Raw genomic sequence first — 18,495 nt, 5'->3', positions numbered from 1 at the left:
ACAAGGCAAGGAACTGATATTGTGAGCATTATTTATTTGTTTATAAAGTTTATATCTTGCCCTTCATCCCAAAATGATCCTAAGGCAGGTCACAATATACAGATGTCACCGATACCCAATGACCAAACATGCTAAATGATTACAACCAATAGTTTGTAACAGATCTCTTCCATATCTTATTTAATCATCCCACCCCACACTGCAAACACACACTGCGTACCCATACAGAAGCTACAAGAAGTAACTTTTTTTTTAACTCCAGCCTACTATTCACAACTTGAAGTGTGTGGGATTTTTAATAACCAAACTCTTTGTTGTGATGTCCCCTCTATCCAGGATCCTAGTATTGTTCTGAGGAAGATTCAGATTCAGATGAATCATAAGCAAGCTCACCAAGAGGGAAGTCCCTTTATACCCTCCCAGTCTGAGAACATGGCTCTCCCATTACCCTCAGACTCTGGAGATGACTTCCCTGTAGCTTCTCCGGCACACAGTTGCAGAATAAGTCATGGGCTGTTTAATCATTACAGACAACTCTTTCAGCCACTTGAATGTGAATTCCTGCCAGCCTTTTTAAGGCTTTAAATGACTCCAGTCCTTTGCTGAGACAACTTCTGGCTATAGCTTAACTAGCTGAGTGCCTTGGGAGCTATCCAGGGTCTTGATTGCTGCTCACTGGAACCTGCCATAACTACACCAGTGTGAACTGACCTAGCCTGACCCAACTTGTCATAAGCGCATTACCTCAACTTGACTGCCTTGGCCTGATCCAACTTGACTGACTCTGACATTAACTTGACTGACTCTGACCTGACTGACTTCAACCTGAATTTCAACTCAGCTTACCTCTCCACATGCAGGCCCCAGACCCCAACAAAACAGGGCATTTGTTGTGCTATCCTGTTATGGAAACCCGTCATTACATCAGGGACCTGATACCATTTCACTCGCCTCAAAATAAGCTGCCTGCTCTCTCCCATCTAGCAGAGTGCCAGCATTACATCACTACTAAAGACTCTCCACGGAACCATGTCTGCCCAATTACCAGTCAGTTCTGCTCTTCCCTGACACATCAAATATTTGACCACCCCAGTTGTTGTCCTGCCTGACCTTACCACAGTCTCCGTTTACAGTGTCTATCAGCTTTTGAGGCTGCCCTCAGCTGGCTTCCCTTCCAGCTTTGCAAGTTCTGGGACAGAGAAGAGCTTTGTTTTAGAAGGTTCATGCTCACAGCTTTGTCTGTTGCTACAAAGAGATCCCTCAAGTTGCTGATCAAGCTTTCCAGCAGCTTACACATTCTTCAATATCTAGATTTCTTGTGCATACAGGTCACTTTTTATAAGAACCACTCCAAAGAACTTATCTTGCAAACATCCAACATAACCAAGATTCTCTTGTAATGCTGAAGCTGTATTTATTTGGATAGTCTAGTTCAATTTATTTTTCATATTTGTTCACAAGAATAATACTTTGCAGACAAAGAAAAATGAAGTCGTATGTTAAGAAACATACACTGTAACAGACATAGTACCCAGATGGCTTAGTGCATGAAACAAGAAGTTCTCAGTAACACCACTCTTTAGCAGAGCTCCTTCCCTTTAAAAATTCATAGCCAGTACTTCAAAGGCAGTGGCTACATTTACACAAAGCCAGCCAGAATTCTGGAGAATCTTGGATTACTGTTTATGAGTAAACATGCTGGTGCTCTCACTTGCCTCCTTTTGCAACAGGAGCAGTTTCATTTTCCAGGAACTAACCAGGAGAAGAAAGCTTGGTGTTACATCTGAAGCCAAATCCCAAACAAGCCAGGAATTGCAAGCCAAATTCAAACCTTGGTTTCAGATTTTGGCTTGTTAGAGGGGCAATAAACCAAGAGCCCTGGCTTTTTCCTCCTCCTGTTGAATTCCTGGTTCCTAAAGCAGCTCCTGCTGGTGAGAGAAGCCAAGTGGGAGCTATCAGGTAGCATTCACCAGCATGCTTGCTCCTGAACTCTGGATTCTCTGGAATTCTGGCGTATTGTTCTGTGTAAACGCAGCCATTATATCCATGGGACCACCATTTTATTCACTCAACAAAGCTACAATTAAGTATTTCACTAATAAGTTAATAAGGCATGAGGTGTGCACATATTCCACTATGGTCCTTATGTCTCTTTGGCTACCTATCATGATTTATCATATGCTCGTGGCCTATATCCACCCCATCCCATTCAGGCAAACTGGAAACATTTTCACATTCATCATCCCTAGGGATGATTCAATCCCGCTCCTGTCAGCTTTCCTCTAAGTTTAAAAGCTGCCCTGCCACTTTGTTTATGTTAAAGTAGAGTCCATCCATTTTGTATAGTCTCGCTCGGCTTGCTCCATCCCTGAGTTGTTTAGCCACTCCAGACGGTGGGAGGAGCCAAGCAAGAGCTATCTAGCCTTGTAAACTAGCACGCTGGCTGTGATGTTGGCAGGACGTGTGAACTGGGCCTTAGTATACTTAAGATAAATTGCTGTTGGTACAGAAGCAGTTTTAATATCATCTGATCATATGAGCAAGCAATGCAACAAACAGCGGACATCTGGCTCAGCAAAGCTATTCTCCAGCTTTCATCATTTAGAGTCATTCCAGACCAAAAAAAAAACCTTTTCTGGCAGACAAGTCCTGGTAGGCTGGTTACAGCCTGAGGACCTCATCAGGTAATTGGAAATGTCAGGCTCTGCAGGCTCTAGTCAGAGAATACTGGACTAGATGGACCAGTGATCTGGCTCTGTATAAGGCAGTTTCAAATGTTCATACAAAAGCAGTGAGGAAGGAAGGGGGTGCATTTACCCCATACTGTTTAACAAAGACTGAATTTATTGGCAGTTATATTGAAGGCTTTATGCTGAAGATGATATTTACATCACCTTCTGATTGGCAATAATGCCTCATAATTATTTTCCTCCTGGTCTCTCCCCCTTTCTTCTCTAATTTCTAAGGTAACACAGGGTAAAACACAAGATCATTGCTTCTAATCAGATTACATTGATATATTAAGGACTTTTTATATATTGATGTGACTACTGCAAGAACCTGGCATTAAATCAGCACGAGGCAGGTAAGAATTCTAAATATGCAGTATAAATCCATCGTTGCTAACTCCAAGCAACTTTTTTAGTCTTCCAGATTAAATGAGTCATTGCCTACATGAATAAAATTCAAAGAGGATACCAAAGTTTTTTGGTCCATTCACTACAAAAAAAACCTCATTGACTGGAAGAAAGTTTTTTTGCTGTGCTTTGTACCTACAAGGCTTTTAAAAAGTTTTGAAGTCTAGTTTTGAAGACTGTTTTGCTTACAAGTCTTTACACTGCTCAAGGGAGACTCATTTTATTTTTAGCAAAATATAACATTTCTACTCCCTTCCATGCCCCTCCCCTCATGATTAAGATGTCTATTGCCAAACTCCAAAAACCGGGAAATCTGCATGATAAAAACAATGAATCATTTACAAAATTGCAACAGAAAAGCAGAACTCACCTGTTTATTAACAGGTTGACTCTGAGGTAGAGATCCAGGTGCCAACACAGGCGAGCTTGCAGGGCTGCAAAGCTCAGGAAAGGGATTTGGTATGGCAGGTAAAGAGGATGTCCTGAACTGCTGTTCCTCTTCTTGTAGGCGTCTATAGAACAGATGGGAGATTTTTAGAGGGGAACCTGGTTAGCACTAACCTTAGTTACAGTTAGTGCAGAGGTAACCCCAACTATGGTTGAGGCTACCGGTGTGGTGGTGGAAGTGGTAGGAATGCACACCTGAGATGAAAGGAAAGCCTGTGGCCTCTTCTCTACTGCTTAACCTTGGTTAAAATATGAAGGCAGCCTTCCCCAACCTGGAGGGCGCCAGGGGGGAATCCGCACGTCGTTCTGAGATCGCTTCTAAGCGACCCCAGAGCGGCGTGAAAGCGAGCGTGTAACTTGCCTTTTGAAGAGCCGACGAAGAGACGTCTTTCCCGCCGCCGCCGCCACCCAACTCCCTCCTCGCCGGCTGGGACGGAGCACTCGGGGGAAGAAGGCGGGGTGGAGAGCTTCTTCCGCTCTCAACCCTGCCTTCTTCAGCTGAGCTCTCCTCGCCGCTCGGCGAGGAGGTCTGCGGGTAGCGGCGGCGGCGGCGGCAAGGACGTCTCTTCGTCGGCTCTTCAAAAGGCAAGTTACACGCTCGCTTTCACGCCACTCTGGGGTCACTTAGAAGCGATCTCGGAACGACGTGTGGATTCCCCCCTGGTTGGGGAAGGCTGGATTGGGCCATTACATTCATTCTGGGCCACAAGAGAAACCGTTGCTCAAAGACAGGTTAGGCTAGAATTAGCCGATGGGCCTTCATTCAAGGAAAACAAGAGCTGGAACAGGCTTATCAAGTTCAGCTGTGAAGCACTGGCACTGGTCCAAGGGAGAGAAACCAGAAGCATACTTGGGGACTGGCGACTACGCATCCTTTACCATGTTCAGACTTCAGGATGGACCTCATAATAACAATAACAACAACAACATTTATTAACCCCCCTGGATCGAGGCAGGGAGCAACATCAAATATAAAAATACTATAAAATATATAAAACTGATTAAAACATATAAAACTAATACATCATTAAAATAACAGACAGACATTTAAAAATTTGACTGGGTAGGCCTGCTGGAAGAAATCAGTCTTTATAATTTTTTAAATTCAGAAAGACTGTTAAGTTGGCAAATCTCTCCAGGCAGGCCATTCCACAGTCTGGGGGCAGCAGACGATAAGGCCTTCTGGGTAATGGCTGTCAGCCTAGTTTTCACTGACTGAAGTAAATTCTTCCCAGAGGACCTGAGTGTGCTGGGCAGATTGTGCGGGAGAAGGCGATTCCGCAGGTAACCTGGACCCAAGCCATGTAGGGCTTTAAAGGTAATAACCAACACTTTATACTTTGCCTGGAAACTAAATGGCAGCCAGTGAAGTGATTTTAAAATTGGTGTAATATGGTCATCCCTAGGTGTATGGGTGACCAACCTGGCTACCATATTTTGAACTAGTTGAAGTTTCCGGACTAGGCACAAAGGTAGCATTGCAGAAGTTGAGTCTTGAAGTTACCAGCGTGTGCACTACTAACTTTAGGTATTCCAACTCTAGGAAGGGGTGCAGCTGGCGTATCAGCCGAAGCTGTTAGTAGGCACTCCTGGCTGTCGCATCTATCTGGGCTGTCATTTGGAGCAACGGGTCCAGGAGCACCCCCAAGCTGCCAACGCTGTCTTTCAGGGGGAGTGTAACCCCATTTAGAACTGGTTGACACACCTCCAAACCCAGGTTGTGGCCTTTGACAGTAAGCACCTCCATCTTGTCTGGATTCAGCTTCAGTTTTCCCCCCCTCATCCAGCCCATTACTGCCTGCAAACATTCATTCAGAGGATACACACTATCCTTAGCTGACGCTGTTGTCGAAGGCATAAAGAAATATATTTGGGTGTCATTAGCATACTGGTAGCACCCCGCCCCATGCCTCCAGATGATCTCTCCCAGCGGTTTCATGTAGATGTTAAACAGCACTGAGGATAGGATGGTGCCTTGTGGTATGCCACACAACAGCTCCTTCTTTGAGGAGCAGCTATCTCCAAGCATCACCATCTGGAACCTGCCTGAGAGAGAGGATCAGAACCACTGAAGCACAGTGCCCCCAATTCCCAAACTTCCCAGGCATTCCAGAAGGATACCATGGTTGATGGTATCAAAATCCATTGAGAGGTCCAGAAGTACCAGCAGGGACACACTCCCTTTGTCAATACTCAAACAGAGATCATCAATTAAGCTGTCTCAGCTCCACATCCTGCCCTGAAGCCAGTTTGAAATGGGTCTAGAAAATCTGTATCATCCAAAACTGCTTGGAGTTGGAAGGCAACTGCCCTCTCAATCACCTTGCCCAAAAACGGAAGATTTGATACTGGTCTGTAGTTATTAAGGTCCAGGGAGATACATGGCTCTTTAAGGCTGCCAATATATTGTATGGAAATATCTTACACCAGGGGTGGGCAACTTGTAGACCTCCAGATGTTTTGGCCTACAGCTCCCATCAACCCTAGCCAACATAGCCTGTAGATGTGTGGGACAACAGCTACAATCATACCAAGCCATCGACTGTATTGGTTGGAGATGATGGAAGCTCCCACACATCTATTTCTATAGAGAAACCAATGCAAAAGTAGACCTTTTTCAACATGGCCTTCTTTACCGCTTCCATTAACTGCTTTCCCAAATGAGTAACGCTGTTGGCTTTGTTTTGCCCTTATGTTTAATATACTTTTAACACAAAGACATCTCTACTTCTAGCTTAACTCATTGGGTTCTTTCTCGTTTCTAAATGCTCCACATACTTGAGCTGGGCCATGCTAAGTAAATTTATTCAGAAGCAAGCCCCACTGTGGGACTTATCCCCTATCAAGTGTCTTTATGATTACAACCTTAGTCATTTCCAAACTGTGTGCTGAGGCACAATAGTATACCATAAGAAATAAAAAATGGAGAATCCTGTAAGCCCAAACACACCAACCCACACAGGAAGCTGATCAATCAGCCTCCACTTGGGAGTGGGTAATTCCGTCCAGTCTGAAAGATGCAGTCACTCCCAGCACAGTCATAGCAGAATTACCCATTTCCACAGAAGGCTGCCTGTTGTCTGCCTGCATGAGTCACTCCTCTGGGCTTACCTCCTTCATGTCTCACTCCAAGATTTTCCAGAGGCATCTGGTTGGTCACTGTGTACAGTAGGAAGCTGGAATAGATGGACCTTTGCTCTAATCCAGCAGGGCTCTTCATGTCAGAAGGCCAATCCAGAACAATGACTCATTCAGAAACATGGAATGCACTCCTCTGAGGGCAAGCAATGCTTAACATTTACACTTTAATTTTTTTAATATATATTCCACACACAAAAGCAGTATGCTTCAGGAATCAAACTTGGGAAATGATGTGCTAAATATTATTCAACTTATATACTATTCAATTTATGTACTAAGGCTCCTAATATCTCCATAGCCCATTCAGATATGGGATATGGAATCACTAAGGTAGGTCTCCACTATCTCCATTTTACAGAGAGGGCAACTGAAGGAAGGGAAAGTGTAGTTCTTGGCTGCGATTAGAGTTCAGGCCCAAGTACAGCAATGCTTCTATTGGGCCACACTGGCTGGCCAAAATAGGCTGGCCTCTTGAGTTATTCAAAAGAAGGAAGTGGTTGCTTTATTGCTTCCATACCTGACTGCCATGATGCGTACTGGCTGAGACCTTTGTACTTTCTGTCTTGGAGACACAGGATGCAGTAAATTTGTTCCTGAGGCTGGCGGCTGGCTGCGATTAAGCTGGCCATTCTGAAGGAGTGGTGTGCTTTCCGAATGCATACTGTAGGTGGAGTACAGACTTTCAAAGGATGAGTTCATATCGTTAACCAAAGCTTCCAAGTCCACATCATCATCTGAAAGGATACAAAAAGGCATATGCATTGAAGGTCGGAATCAACAAAACATGAGGAAAGATGGCATTCTTTGTGCATAATACAGACCAGTTGTGCAAGATAGTACTGCTCAGGTGAATGAAACACTTATTGGGCAGGTTCCTATGCAACAATAAACCATAGTTTAGCACAGCCTTCCCCTGGTTCCTTCCAGCTGCATCAGTCTACAACTCCCATTATCCAGCAGTTCATCATTGCCATTGATGGCTGCAGGATGATGGGAGTTGTGGCACAAAACATATGGAAGGCCAGTTTAGCAATACAAGAATGAGCTTTGGTGAGTCTGCTCTTCTGCTTCCTCTGCTACAGCCATGAGGAGGAGTTCAGAAGTATTCACTTCAGTTTTATAGTAACTGGCGCTTACCATGTTGGGTGAGCCCAGACAACCGGTGATTAATCTTTACTATAGTTACTGGAAACTAGTCAACTTCAAACTATAGTTAATGAAGCTGGCTTGTTTGAACCAACCATGGTTAAGATTAACCACAATTTAGGGTCCGTCTACATTAAACTGCAGTTAGTCTAAACAGAAATGGGCTTTCCCTATTTCCCCCCATGGCTGCTTCAGAGGAGAGAGGAGCAGGAAGCAAACAAGCCTAAGGCTCATTCTCAAAGCTAAACAATGGTTTAGAGTTGTCTCCAAATTAAGCCATTAACTTACCCAGCTGACGATCCTGTGTGTGGTGAAGAAGCTGGTGCACAAACCATCTCCAGCACCCACGCACCTAAAGTAACTTGTGAGGGGTGCTTCACAGAACTGAAAGAATGCTAAGCCAACCTTTCATAAACCCTCTATCTAACTGCCAACTTCCTTGAGATCCTAAAGGTTGGTTTATACACTTACCTGCCCAGCTATCACCTCTGCATGGTGGAGCAGTAAGCAAGTCCTCTTCCCCACGACCACAAATCCCTTAAACCAGCCTTCCCCAACCTGGTGCACTCAAGCTGTTTTGAACTAAAATTCCCTAACCATGAGCAATGCTGGCTGGAGCTGATGGGAGTTGAAGTCCACAACATCAGGAAGGCAACACTTAGGATGCTGAGGAAGTTGATAATTAGCTGTGGGATGATATGTAAGAGGCTGGCTTAGCAATCTTTCACATTTTTAAGAATCTAATGTTTTTGTTCAATCTCAGAAGTTATGCTACACCTATAAAGTTCATTTTTTCAAGATGTTACTGGGTGGTCCTACTAGGTAAGATTTTTTTTTTTAATGGCTCTCCTCCTACCCAATCATCCTCTCTTCCTAACTAATTTTCTCATTAATCAGAAAAGGAAACAACTTTAAGTAGCTATTGATGACAGGACTTAAAGAGCCAGGATACCCATTACATCACTAGGAGCCACTTTCCTCTAAGCTCTACTTTCCCTGATGAAGCAAAAACAAGCAAATAATCCTTGCAAATCATCAGAAGATTAGCTACTTCAGTCCTGTCAAGGAAGTCCAATATTCACTTTAGCTTCACACCCAAATCTTGTTAACAAGCACAGTAAGAAAAAACCCACACATTTGAAACATGTGGTCTCCACGAAAGCATGACAAGTAGGATTGCCACAGACTGTACTCACTGGCTGTGCGCACATGCCATGGTAAGACAAGATTGCGGAGAACTTTGCTTTACTGTAAATAAGCAAGCATGCTACAGTACTCTGCTCCATCACTTCCCACTTAGCTTGCAAGAATGGCTAAACAAACCAGGGAGCCTTCATCTGTGGCTAGTTTAGCATTAGGTCTGAACTCTTGCTTGCTGCTCTCCTAACAAACCAGAATAATAATCCAAGAACAAAACCTCGATGCTTACTCATCATGGTAAGCCACAGTAAGCTGGGCTACTGTGTCCACCCTAGCTCTCTCATGAGTTCCTCCAAGATATATGTTCACAGCATTCCTCTTTTTCATTCTTCGGTATACCCCACTCCACTACCCAAAAGAAAATCTGTTAAGTAGCACTAACTGCTTTCTGAATTCTTCTTAAGATGTCTTCTCCGATCGTAGGTTAACTATCATTGCAGCTATTTTATTTTTGATGCCGCTGCTCTAAATAATTGTATAGAAGTACAGCTATAGCATTCCCTCATGTTCTTTAGACATGGTGTTAAAGAACTTGAGGAAATTCAGCAAAGTCAAATGTTTTCCTAGGAATACCTTTAAAGATTATGCAGTTTAAATCAACCCAAATTTAAAACTTTGTTAATTAAGGAGCTAGCATATATTTTCAAGGATCTGCCAGTCAGATTTATTATTCTACTTTGCTATTTATTTGTAGCTACACCATATGTGTATTTATTCATGTATATTGATATTGTGTTTCTATCTTTTCTTCAGGGTATTAGCTACTCTGAGGGTCCATGGAGCTATACAAATCTTAACATTAAAGTAGTGTCACTTCTCTGGACATCTTCCATACATGAACTTTGTACACACCTCCAATGCCTACTCTGGCAAAACTATTACAGAACCTAATAATGTCACCAACATCATCAGGGGTTCATATACCTACTCATCTTCCGATGTAACATGTGCCTGCACCATCTGCCAGTATATCCTCCCGCCACTGCATTCTACCTAGAACAAACAGCCAAATTTCTACAAAATGAATAGGTGGCCACAAATTTAATAACATCATTATCACTGTCTGTACATCCTGCATTTCACCTTACTGTTTACAAAATCCCCCACCATCTGTAATATATACTTGAAACTCAGCCATGCTGGATGAAGTGAGTTATAGTCCAAAACAACTTGAAGACACCAGGTTGGGGAAAGCTGACTTATGCCATCATAAATTTATTAGCCTTTAAAGTGTCACTGAATTTAACCAAGAGACAGATCTGAAATGGAGCCAGACATGTTTTATTATTTATTTATTTATTTATTAATTATTATTATTATTATTGCATTTCTATACCACACAACAGCCGAAGCTCTCTGGGCAGTTCACGAAATGGGGGTCAGAAATGGGGGGTCTGTTATTCTATCTTTGTCCCAAAATGCTATGTGTTATTTGATACTTGTGACATCTACCAGTGACTCATTGACCTGGTTTGCATATAACACCAATCCATGGGTTGTTTAACCCATGAATTGGCAGGGCCTCATCGGAGCAATAAACGAGTCTCTGGCACACTCACTGCTTTTGCTTTGTTCTGGGTTGTTTGTCCCTCAACAAGTTCCAGATTCATGCATCACATCAAACAGGGCATTCCTGGGTTGCTGATGAAAGCAAACACAAAGTAGAAGTGGTAAGCAGGCAGGAGGCAGAACACTTGCTTGCTCCTATACAGCCCCATCAATGCATAGTCTAAACAATCCATGGGCTGCCGTTACATGTGAACCAGGGCATTCAGTTAGTTTTCAATTGGTACTAAGTCTATACTTCAGAACTCAAGGCCACAAGATCTAGCCCAGTTTTTGAATTTTACTACTTCTTCCTGTAGTGTTTGCGTCAGGCCCGTTCCTTGAGCCAGGCCAGGATTTCTGAATAACCTGCATTAAGTACAAATAATCCATCCCAGGTTTTCAACCAGACTGGCAAGGCAAAGGCCTGTGGCTGGCTGCAAAGAAGGAACACTAAAAGAAACGACTACCATCTTAAGTCTTGTATGGAACCAGATTCCTATTTCCAAGGGTCCCAGGTCTTTGGATACTACACTTCCCCCATCCCTGTCTTTTATAGTCTCATGAAGAATTCTGGAGAACTCAAAAGCTTATACAGCCTTTTGTAGCACTCTGGTTGATCATAATGTAGATATTGCCTAGATGTGGATTTTGGATTCCTCACACCACACCACACCAAACCGTGTTTTGACTGAATTTGATGTATGCCATGATGACCTAAAACCAGCAGGTGGCACTGCTTCCTTTGAAAAGTGTGCTTTGATTTTAACTTCACCTAAGAGCAGCTAAACTGGATCAGACCAAACACCTATATCCTAATGATCCCCAACATGGAGCAGCACACTGGGTTGGCACATTCATTGAGCTGTCAAACACACCACCGAGATTTCTTTCCCGGTCAGTCTTGTTCCCTAAGAACCAAGAGATCATTGCACCAAGCAGACACCCACAACTTCTGTCCAGGATGCAATTAGAAATACTCTGAATTAGAAATTCAGAGCAATACACTGGAGAGCCCACCCACACCCACACCCACATCCCTGCTGGCTTCCTCCCTTAACTGCTTTTATTATTGGGCCAAAAGCGAAGTTATTTACTATTAGAAAGGGGCAGTTGATTGCTCTGGCCTCCTTGCCCTGTTGCTAAACTCCCATGGCTACTAAACCCACCTATGTGCTTGACCTTTGAGAATTTGCCCCCGGGGCTGAGATGTAGCATCAGCTGGGCTCCTCCTTGCACTTGTAAAGCTGGGCTCCCTTGCAAGCCTGTCCTACTTTATTCCTGGCTAGCTTCCCCCAACTACTTCTGCAGCCAATTAGATTAAAGGGGCTTGTTTAAAATACAAGAGCTTATGGCTCTACTGGACTGCACTAGACTTCAATAGTGGAAATCTAGGTCAGTTGAGCCTCCTGGGAAGGGAGATTTTTATCTGAGGAGTAGACAATGGGGAGGGGATTAAGGAGAGGATGTAGTTAGAGCCTGTCTGGGAATGCAAGGTTCTAACTCATGATGACCCTGGCCCAATGTGCACTTTCTAGACATACATTCTGGTTTTTCATAACTGAACTAAAAGTTGAACTTTTAAATTGGATTGTGGCCTATACTAAACTTTAGTTTATGAGTCGCACTAAAACAGCCTTGAAGCTCAGAATGAAGCTTAACTGAAAGTTAAGCCTACACTTTGCGTGGTGTCTTTTCTGCTAGCTAGGTCTGCACGGTGGCCCTTCTCAATGTAGTGTGATGTATTCATTTGTTAGACCATTTCCAAACTTGAGTTTAGTTTCAATATCTGGTCGAGGTTTATGACAACCACTCAGGCTTCTCTGCTAGACCAGGGCTGAAGGAACTATCCGTTGCTACAGGTTTATCTTCCCTGGGATTTAGATCCTGAATGGTAAGTTTCTAAAGGATTACCTTCATGAATAATAAATTAAATGTAACATATATGAATTAAATAACTGGGTTTTACCTTCTCTTCACATGGGTGCTTAATTTTTCACTGGGCCTGAAATGCTTAGTCAGCTAGGACTCCTCCTTGTGCTTATACTCGCAACAATACTTCATGAATAACTAAGGACGCAAACCTATGTGTGTATGGACAGACAAAAAAGACTGATACCTTCTAGGATTCCCTTGCAAGTGCCCTAAATATAGTGTGTGCATGCATGTTGTAAGTAAACTTGCATTTAATTGGTTTAATTTGTTTTTAGCTGTGTATATTTATTGTTTTATATTGTGATTTTATCTGTACGCCACCCTGAGATCCTAGTGATATAGGGTGGGATACAAATGTTTTAAATAAATAAATAAAATAGTCCAATACAAAATTACTTCTGAAAACTAGTTTTAGACAGGATGTTGTTAATTATTTCGTTTGCCTGGCATTTACTAAAAAAAAGTAAGAAACTAAATTTAGCAGTAAGAATTACTGAAACACTTTATAATTCAGTAGTAGTTGAGGTTTGGGGTTGTTCCCTCAGTCTGCGTTTAACTGTGCAAGTTAACTCAGCATACAAAGGACAACTAATTCCCAAATTGGGGAAAAAAAGGTTGAGGTCAGCTTTGTTTGAGTATCTGGCTATACTGCAACTACAGCACAAGCAAAAGGTTAGAACTGCTTGATCCAATTCATGAGCATTTTCAGAAGTTCATACAAGTTAATGGAGTCCCAAGGGATACTTTTTGCATTGTGCATATATCAGAATTGGACACTGAAGGTAACACCATAAAATAAGGCATTGCCCAGGAGTTTGAATTTTGTTTATATGTGTCATAAGATTTTTCAGTTCAATATTTTTCAGCAAACCCCACCCCCTCAAATACTGAACACATAGCATCTGCCTGCCTGGCCAAAGCTACAGATAACAGATTTCATTCGAATTTATTAATCTACTATTTATGCACTCATTATCTGAATATTTAACTAAATCTGAATTCATAGCAGTGGGACATGTATCACTAGAACACGTTTTTTCTCCAGGTAGGAAAACACAGTTTTCCCCACCCACCATGAATTTTATCCCATCAAAACATAACCAGCATATTTTTCTGTATTAGCATGCTTCTTGAAGGTGTTTTCTAATGGATACAGTGAATAAAGTATGTAATCGACATTTACATTTTCATTCAAAATACAGTGTTTTCCTGGTATGATTTTTATCCCCTCTTATCCCAGAATAAGGCTAGATATGATAGGAGTATGCAGCATTTTCTGTATGCATATATCCTAATCTAGTGGAGTGTAGATGGCCCAATGAAAAAGACAAATGCAAAATCATGACCAGAAAGAGAGGAGCAAGGGAGTACTCCTCTGTTTCCTCATTAAAACAGTCAAGAAACAGACACCACCTTTCAAAGGATATCTAGCTGGCCACATTTCTGATATATCATTTTCACCATAAAGCCATGCCTGTTCAAGTAGAGAAGTTATGTGGTATAAGTCAACTCGGAGCAAGGTCCTGCATGGCTTAAGTTAATATTTCCAATTCACAACGTTCACTGTCAGCAAACAGATTACATTAGCTATGTGCACTTGATACTTCCAAGGGCTCCAAGAAAATAAGCTTCTAAAAACGCTGGATTAATAATGAAAAGGACATATTTATATCAGGTATAACTGAGTGAGTTTATTTAAACTACATTTGTTTTCATACCATTAGCCATTTCTTAAAACTCTGTTCTGTCTTTCACTTAAGCATAAATGCCATTGTTTTTTAAAGACCAACTTCTTTTTGCAGAACACCCTCAATTAATTAAGAAAATAGTTACTCTGCATTGGGGAACTAATGTCTGTAGTGACCAGAAAGCTACTTCATGCAATGAGTTAATTTTAAAGTTTGCCTCTTGCTTTTTGAAAGAGCAATCCGAGTTCTGTGCGTCATGGCCCTTGGGATCCTCTGAACTCCTCCCATTCTAGTTGTCAACCCAATTTTCTGCCCCTGTCCCTAGCAGGTAGAGAGAGGGGGCTCTGTTGAGGTTTGGTGGTAAAGGATGATCTAAACTGCTAAACTTTTCCTTCGCTGCTTAAAGCATTCGGATTGCCAGCCGGTGACCAAGAAAACATCTCTCCTCGGAGGGCCTTGCCTAAAAAACTAAAAATAAGTAAGGAACTACTATCTCAAATTTACACCCTCACGAGTTGTGCTCATATGCGGTGATATTAAGACAGCTTATCTGAGGAAGTCTAATATGATGAAACGGGACTAATACCGGATTCCTGTCATGCAGCTGTTAATTATTATGTTGTGTTATTTATATAATATTTATGAGAACATAACCCTGCTTGTTACTTATGAAACTGTTAGTCTCACATAGTTTTGTAATTTGTCATCCCTGTAACATTCATAAGATACAATTTTGACTGGGGTTACAAGTGGTCATTTGTCTTAAACTTTGCTTGTGTATATAACCTCTGGCCTATCTGTATATAAATGTTGAAAGAGTTCATATAGGCATCTTATGTTTCTCAATAGCAATTATTTGTATGCAGTTGTGTGCCTTTGGCACTGTTCATTACCAGAGGATGAGCTAAGCCATATTGGTTCAAATACAGAAGTATGTTTTAAGCAGTTGATTCATTTTCCTTTCTCTTCAAGCACAGCGCTTTTCTGTCAACCAGCAGCCAGGTCTCACTGTTTCTCAGTGTCTTAAACGAAAATAGGAAACCCAGCAATTGTTGTTTTTAAAATGTCTGAGGATGTCCCACAAACCGATGCCTTCATTCAAGGGCCATATGTTACATGCAGTTCAAAGCAGTGAGCATTTAGAAAAGGGCCACTCCAAACACATGCTAAGGTGCACACACTGGTGGAACCTTCTCCCTGCAGCAGGTACTGGTATGTGAAAGCTTTATGTCCAACTCTTAGCTGAGCCAGGATGGTTGGAGTGGGGGCGGGGGAGAGCTGAATACACAAAATAATTCTCTTGCCTCACAGAAACTGCAGAGGATATTACTAAGTAGGTTAAGTATGCAATGATTCAACTGCAGATTCAAAACAGTGGAGCACTGGGTCAGAGCTGGACATCACAGACGTTAAGAGACCGGACGTCCTGAGCTGCATTATATCAGAGTTACAGTGAGTGTTGGTCAGAGGTCTGGCACTGGTCACAGCACAAGCCAGAACACTCTGCACAAGAAATTCCTGTTTCTATTTAAAAACATGTGCTAGAACAGCAGCTTGCAGTGGCACATTAGAATTCTTGGTCCTTTGTGCCACCCCATATCTGGAAAAGGGTCTGTTTTATGCCCTCTACATTTTATATACCCATTCTCCAAGTGATGAATTGGATGGAACTAAAGCAGCACCATCTATGCATAAGAGCAAGGTGGTACAAGGTTTAGGGGGACCCCAAGGTTTGCAGAAGTATGGAAAACTCTAAAGTGGTGGTGATGGTGAGACACACCCAAAACAACCCAGTGAGGACTCAGGATGCTCAGTAAGCACAGAATGCCAACTGACTGTTTTAGGAAGGGGGGGATGTGGGAGGGGTTTAATCAAGTATTTTTGAAGAGGTTGTGGTTGGCTGGAACACAGAACAGGGGCTCTTCACACTGCAATGTTTTGTAGCAGGTCTCTCTTGTACTCTCTAATTGCAGCATTATTGTAGAAAGGTACTATATGGGAGGATTTCTGGAGTTGTGCAACAGTGGTATGCTTTGGGATTTACAGGTGTGAGGTGGACTGCCTGCTCCATTAATACTATCTGTATACATGGTTCTGAACTTGCAGATTAGCAAGGTATCTAAAGTTAAGAGAACTGTAATCAGTTACCAGAAGTGTATGTGCCGGGAGTCTGTTTTTCTTGGCAGACCATGCCTTCCTGTCTGGTACAGTCATGCCGGAAAGGAACAGGGGCATATTGCTTCCATTGTTTAGGATTTTGCAAGTCTGTTATTCAGTGCAATGTAGTTTTCCATGAGGGTTTCTCCCCTTCTCACCCCCACAAGGCACTTGTTTCTCCTACTGGTTCACAGGAAGGGGGAAAGAACAGCACATGGCAATTGTCCAAATAGTTCATCTGCAAATGACACCTGAGTAAGTATTTGCAAGACCTACAATAAGTTTTACAATCAGAATATACAATCAGTTTTAAAATAAGCTCAACTGCACTCTCTGTTATGCATTTACATTTATAGATGTACAGATATGCCTTGAAGGTACTTTTAACTCTTGACTACCATTCCCTTTTCATAGCATCAATCTGCCATTGAGCTTCAATGGACCCCATTAAAGTTCTAGCTGGAAATAAAGTTAAAGGGTAGATTCAAAATGCCTCCAATTTTCCATAACAATAGATATTACAGGTATTGCATTCCGAAAGCACAGGTGTAACATAGACCTGCTATGACACGGTCTGTCTTTAATCAGCAAATTAGCAGCAATGGCTCTGCAGAGTCTACCACACATCTTTTCTCCTCTACAAAACAGGCAGCCAGAGCCATCTTTGGGTTAATTAGTTCTTTCCTTTTCAATTAGCACTTCCTAAGCCCCCAAAAATGTGGGTGGGTGCAGCTTTTGTAACTGGTGAAACAGGTAAGGCAGTGACCCCTCCCCAGACAAATAATGATCAAAAGAGACTCCACTCCCTTTAATTCTTTGTCAACTTACTGTCTAGATCCTTGGAGAGCCAGTGCCAGGCAATGTGGAAATGCTGAGCTATACGGGTCAATGGACTGATTCAGGATGAGGCAGATTCCCATATTCCTAAAGCCCAATTGATAGGGTAAAATTTACTCCTGCAGTACCACAGACCCCCACACTTATTTTTTTCATGGTAAACATAGGAACCTACCGGGATGGAGGTGGTTTACAAAACTCCCATGCTCTTTTTTTTTTTTTAACATTATGCTCTTGAAGACGTATAATTACAAAACCTGGACTATGTTGCAGGCAAAATGCTAAGTTGTTTTCCTCTACCCTATTTTGGGAAGGAGCTGGGATAGAATAGAACCTAATTAGCTCAGGTGTGTGTGGCGGCTTCACTTTCTCACTCACTTCAGTAAAGGTAAACCAGAATCCTGATAGCTTAGTAAATTCAATGAAACACCACAGGGCAACTGACCCCATCATTACTGAGGAATACATGGAGTGTCAAGTGGTTCAGGTTTGCTAACAGAGTAACCCCATTAGCTTGCATGGGTAAATACATTGTACATTGATGGTGCTATATAAATAAATAATAATAATAATAAATATCATGTGTGCGCCCCCCCCCCCCCAAAATTAAATGGGCCTCTGAAGAAGAGCAGAAGGCATTGAGACAGGATTGTTGCTCTGTAGAGCAGGAATGGGCAGAAGGTAGAATGGGATCTACTGGTAGATGCCAGGGTTATTTGAAGGAGATCAGCAAGGATTTCTGACTCCCAACAGCAGCAACAGAATAACTCCACTCAACCCATTAAACTGCTGAAATGAACAAATGAATAAAGTTTGGAGCAACTAGGAGAGGATGAAGGAATGTAAACTTCATTTAGTTCTGTTATTCAAAGCGAATTCCTGGGCTCAAATTCTTTAATTCTAAGTGTATGACTTATGCACCTAGCTCCAGTTGATGGATCTCTGGTTTCCAGTAAAAAAAAAAAAAAAGTCTGCCCAGACATCTGTCCAGCGCTGCTGTACAGAGCAATTCTCTGCCCTGGTTCCTACACTTGATTTTAAAAGAGGAAGAGAAGCCTCAAAGCACCTATAATCACCGTGGCACCAATCCCCAGAGCAGCTGTAGGGAACCAGGACTCAAGATCCACCCATCACCTCAACCTGCTCTTCAAGCAAGGAAAGAGCAGCTACTGCCACTCTTTGCTAGAAGAAAATTCCTAGGTCTTGGTCCCTCTGACAATACACATATACGCTTCTCACCACAAAGGTGAGCGAAGCAGCTC

General features: G+C 42.3%; 1 protein-coding gene across 2 annotated transcripts in view; it reads right to left on the bottom strand.

Annotated features, from left to right (window-relative positions):
* The window catches only part of GRB10 (growth factor receptor bound protein 10), a 132,404-nt gene that overhangs the window by 51,827 nt on the left and 62,082 nt on the right, over positions 1-18,495 (bottom strand). For both annotated transcript variants that reach the window (XM_063130371.1, XM_063130381.1), the window contains exons 4-5: positions 7,243-7,459; positions 3,508-3,649 (exon numbers count right to left, since the gene is read on the bottom strand). In XM_063130371.1, coding sequence (XP_062986441.1) covers positions 3,508-3,649; positions 7,243-7,459 — 359 coding nt within the window. The remainder of the gene's footprint in view (positions 1-3,507; positions 3,650-7,242; positions 7,460-18,495) is intronic.

This window comes from Elgaria multicarinata, chromosome 1, assembly GCF_023053635.1.
Source record: "Elgaria multicarinata webbii isolate HBS135686 ecotype San Diego chromosome 1, rElgMul1.1.pri, whole genome shotgun sequence".
Lineage (NCBI taxonomy): Eukaryota > Metazoa > Chordata > Lepidosauria > Squamata > Anguidae > Elgaria > Elgaria multicarinata.
Note: the sequence above shows the minus strand (reverse complement) of the source record. Positions and strands in the feature narration are given on the sequence as shown.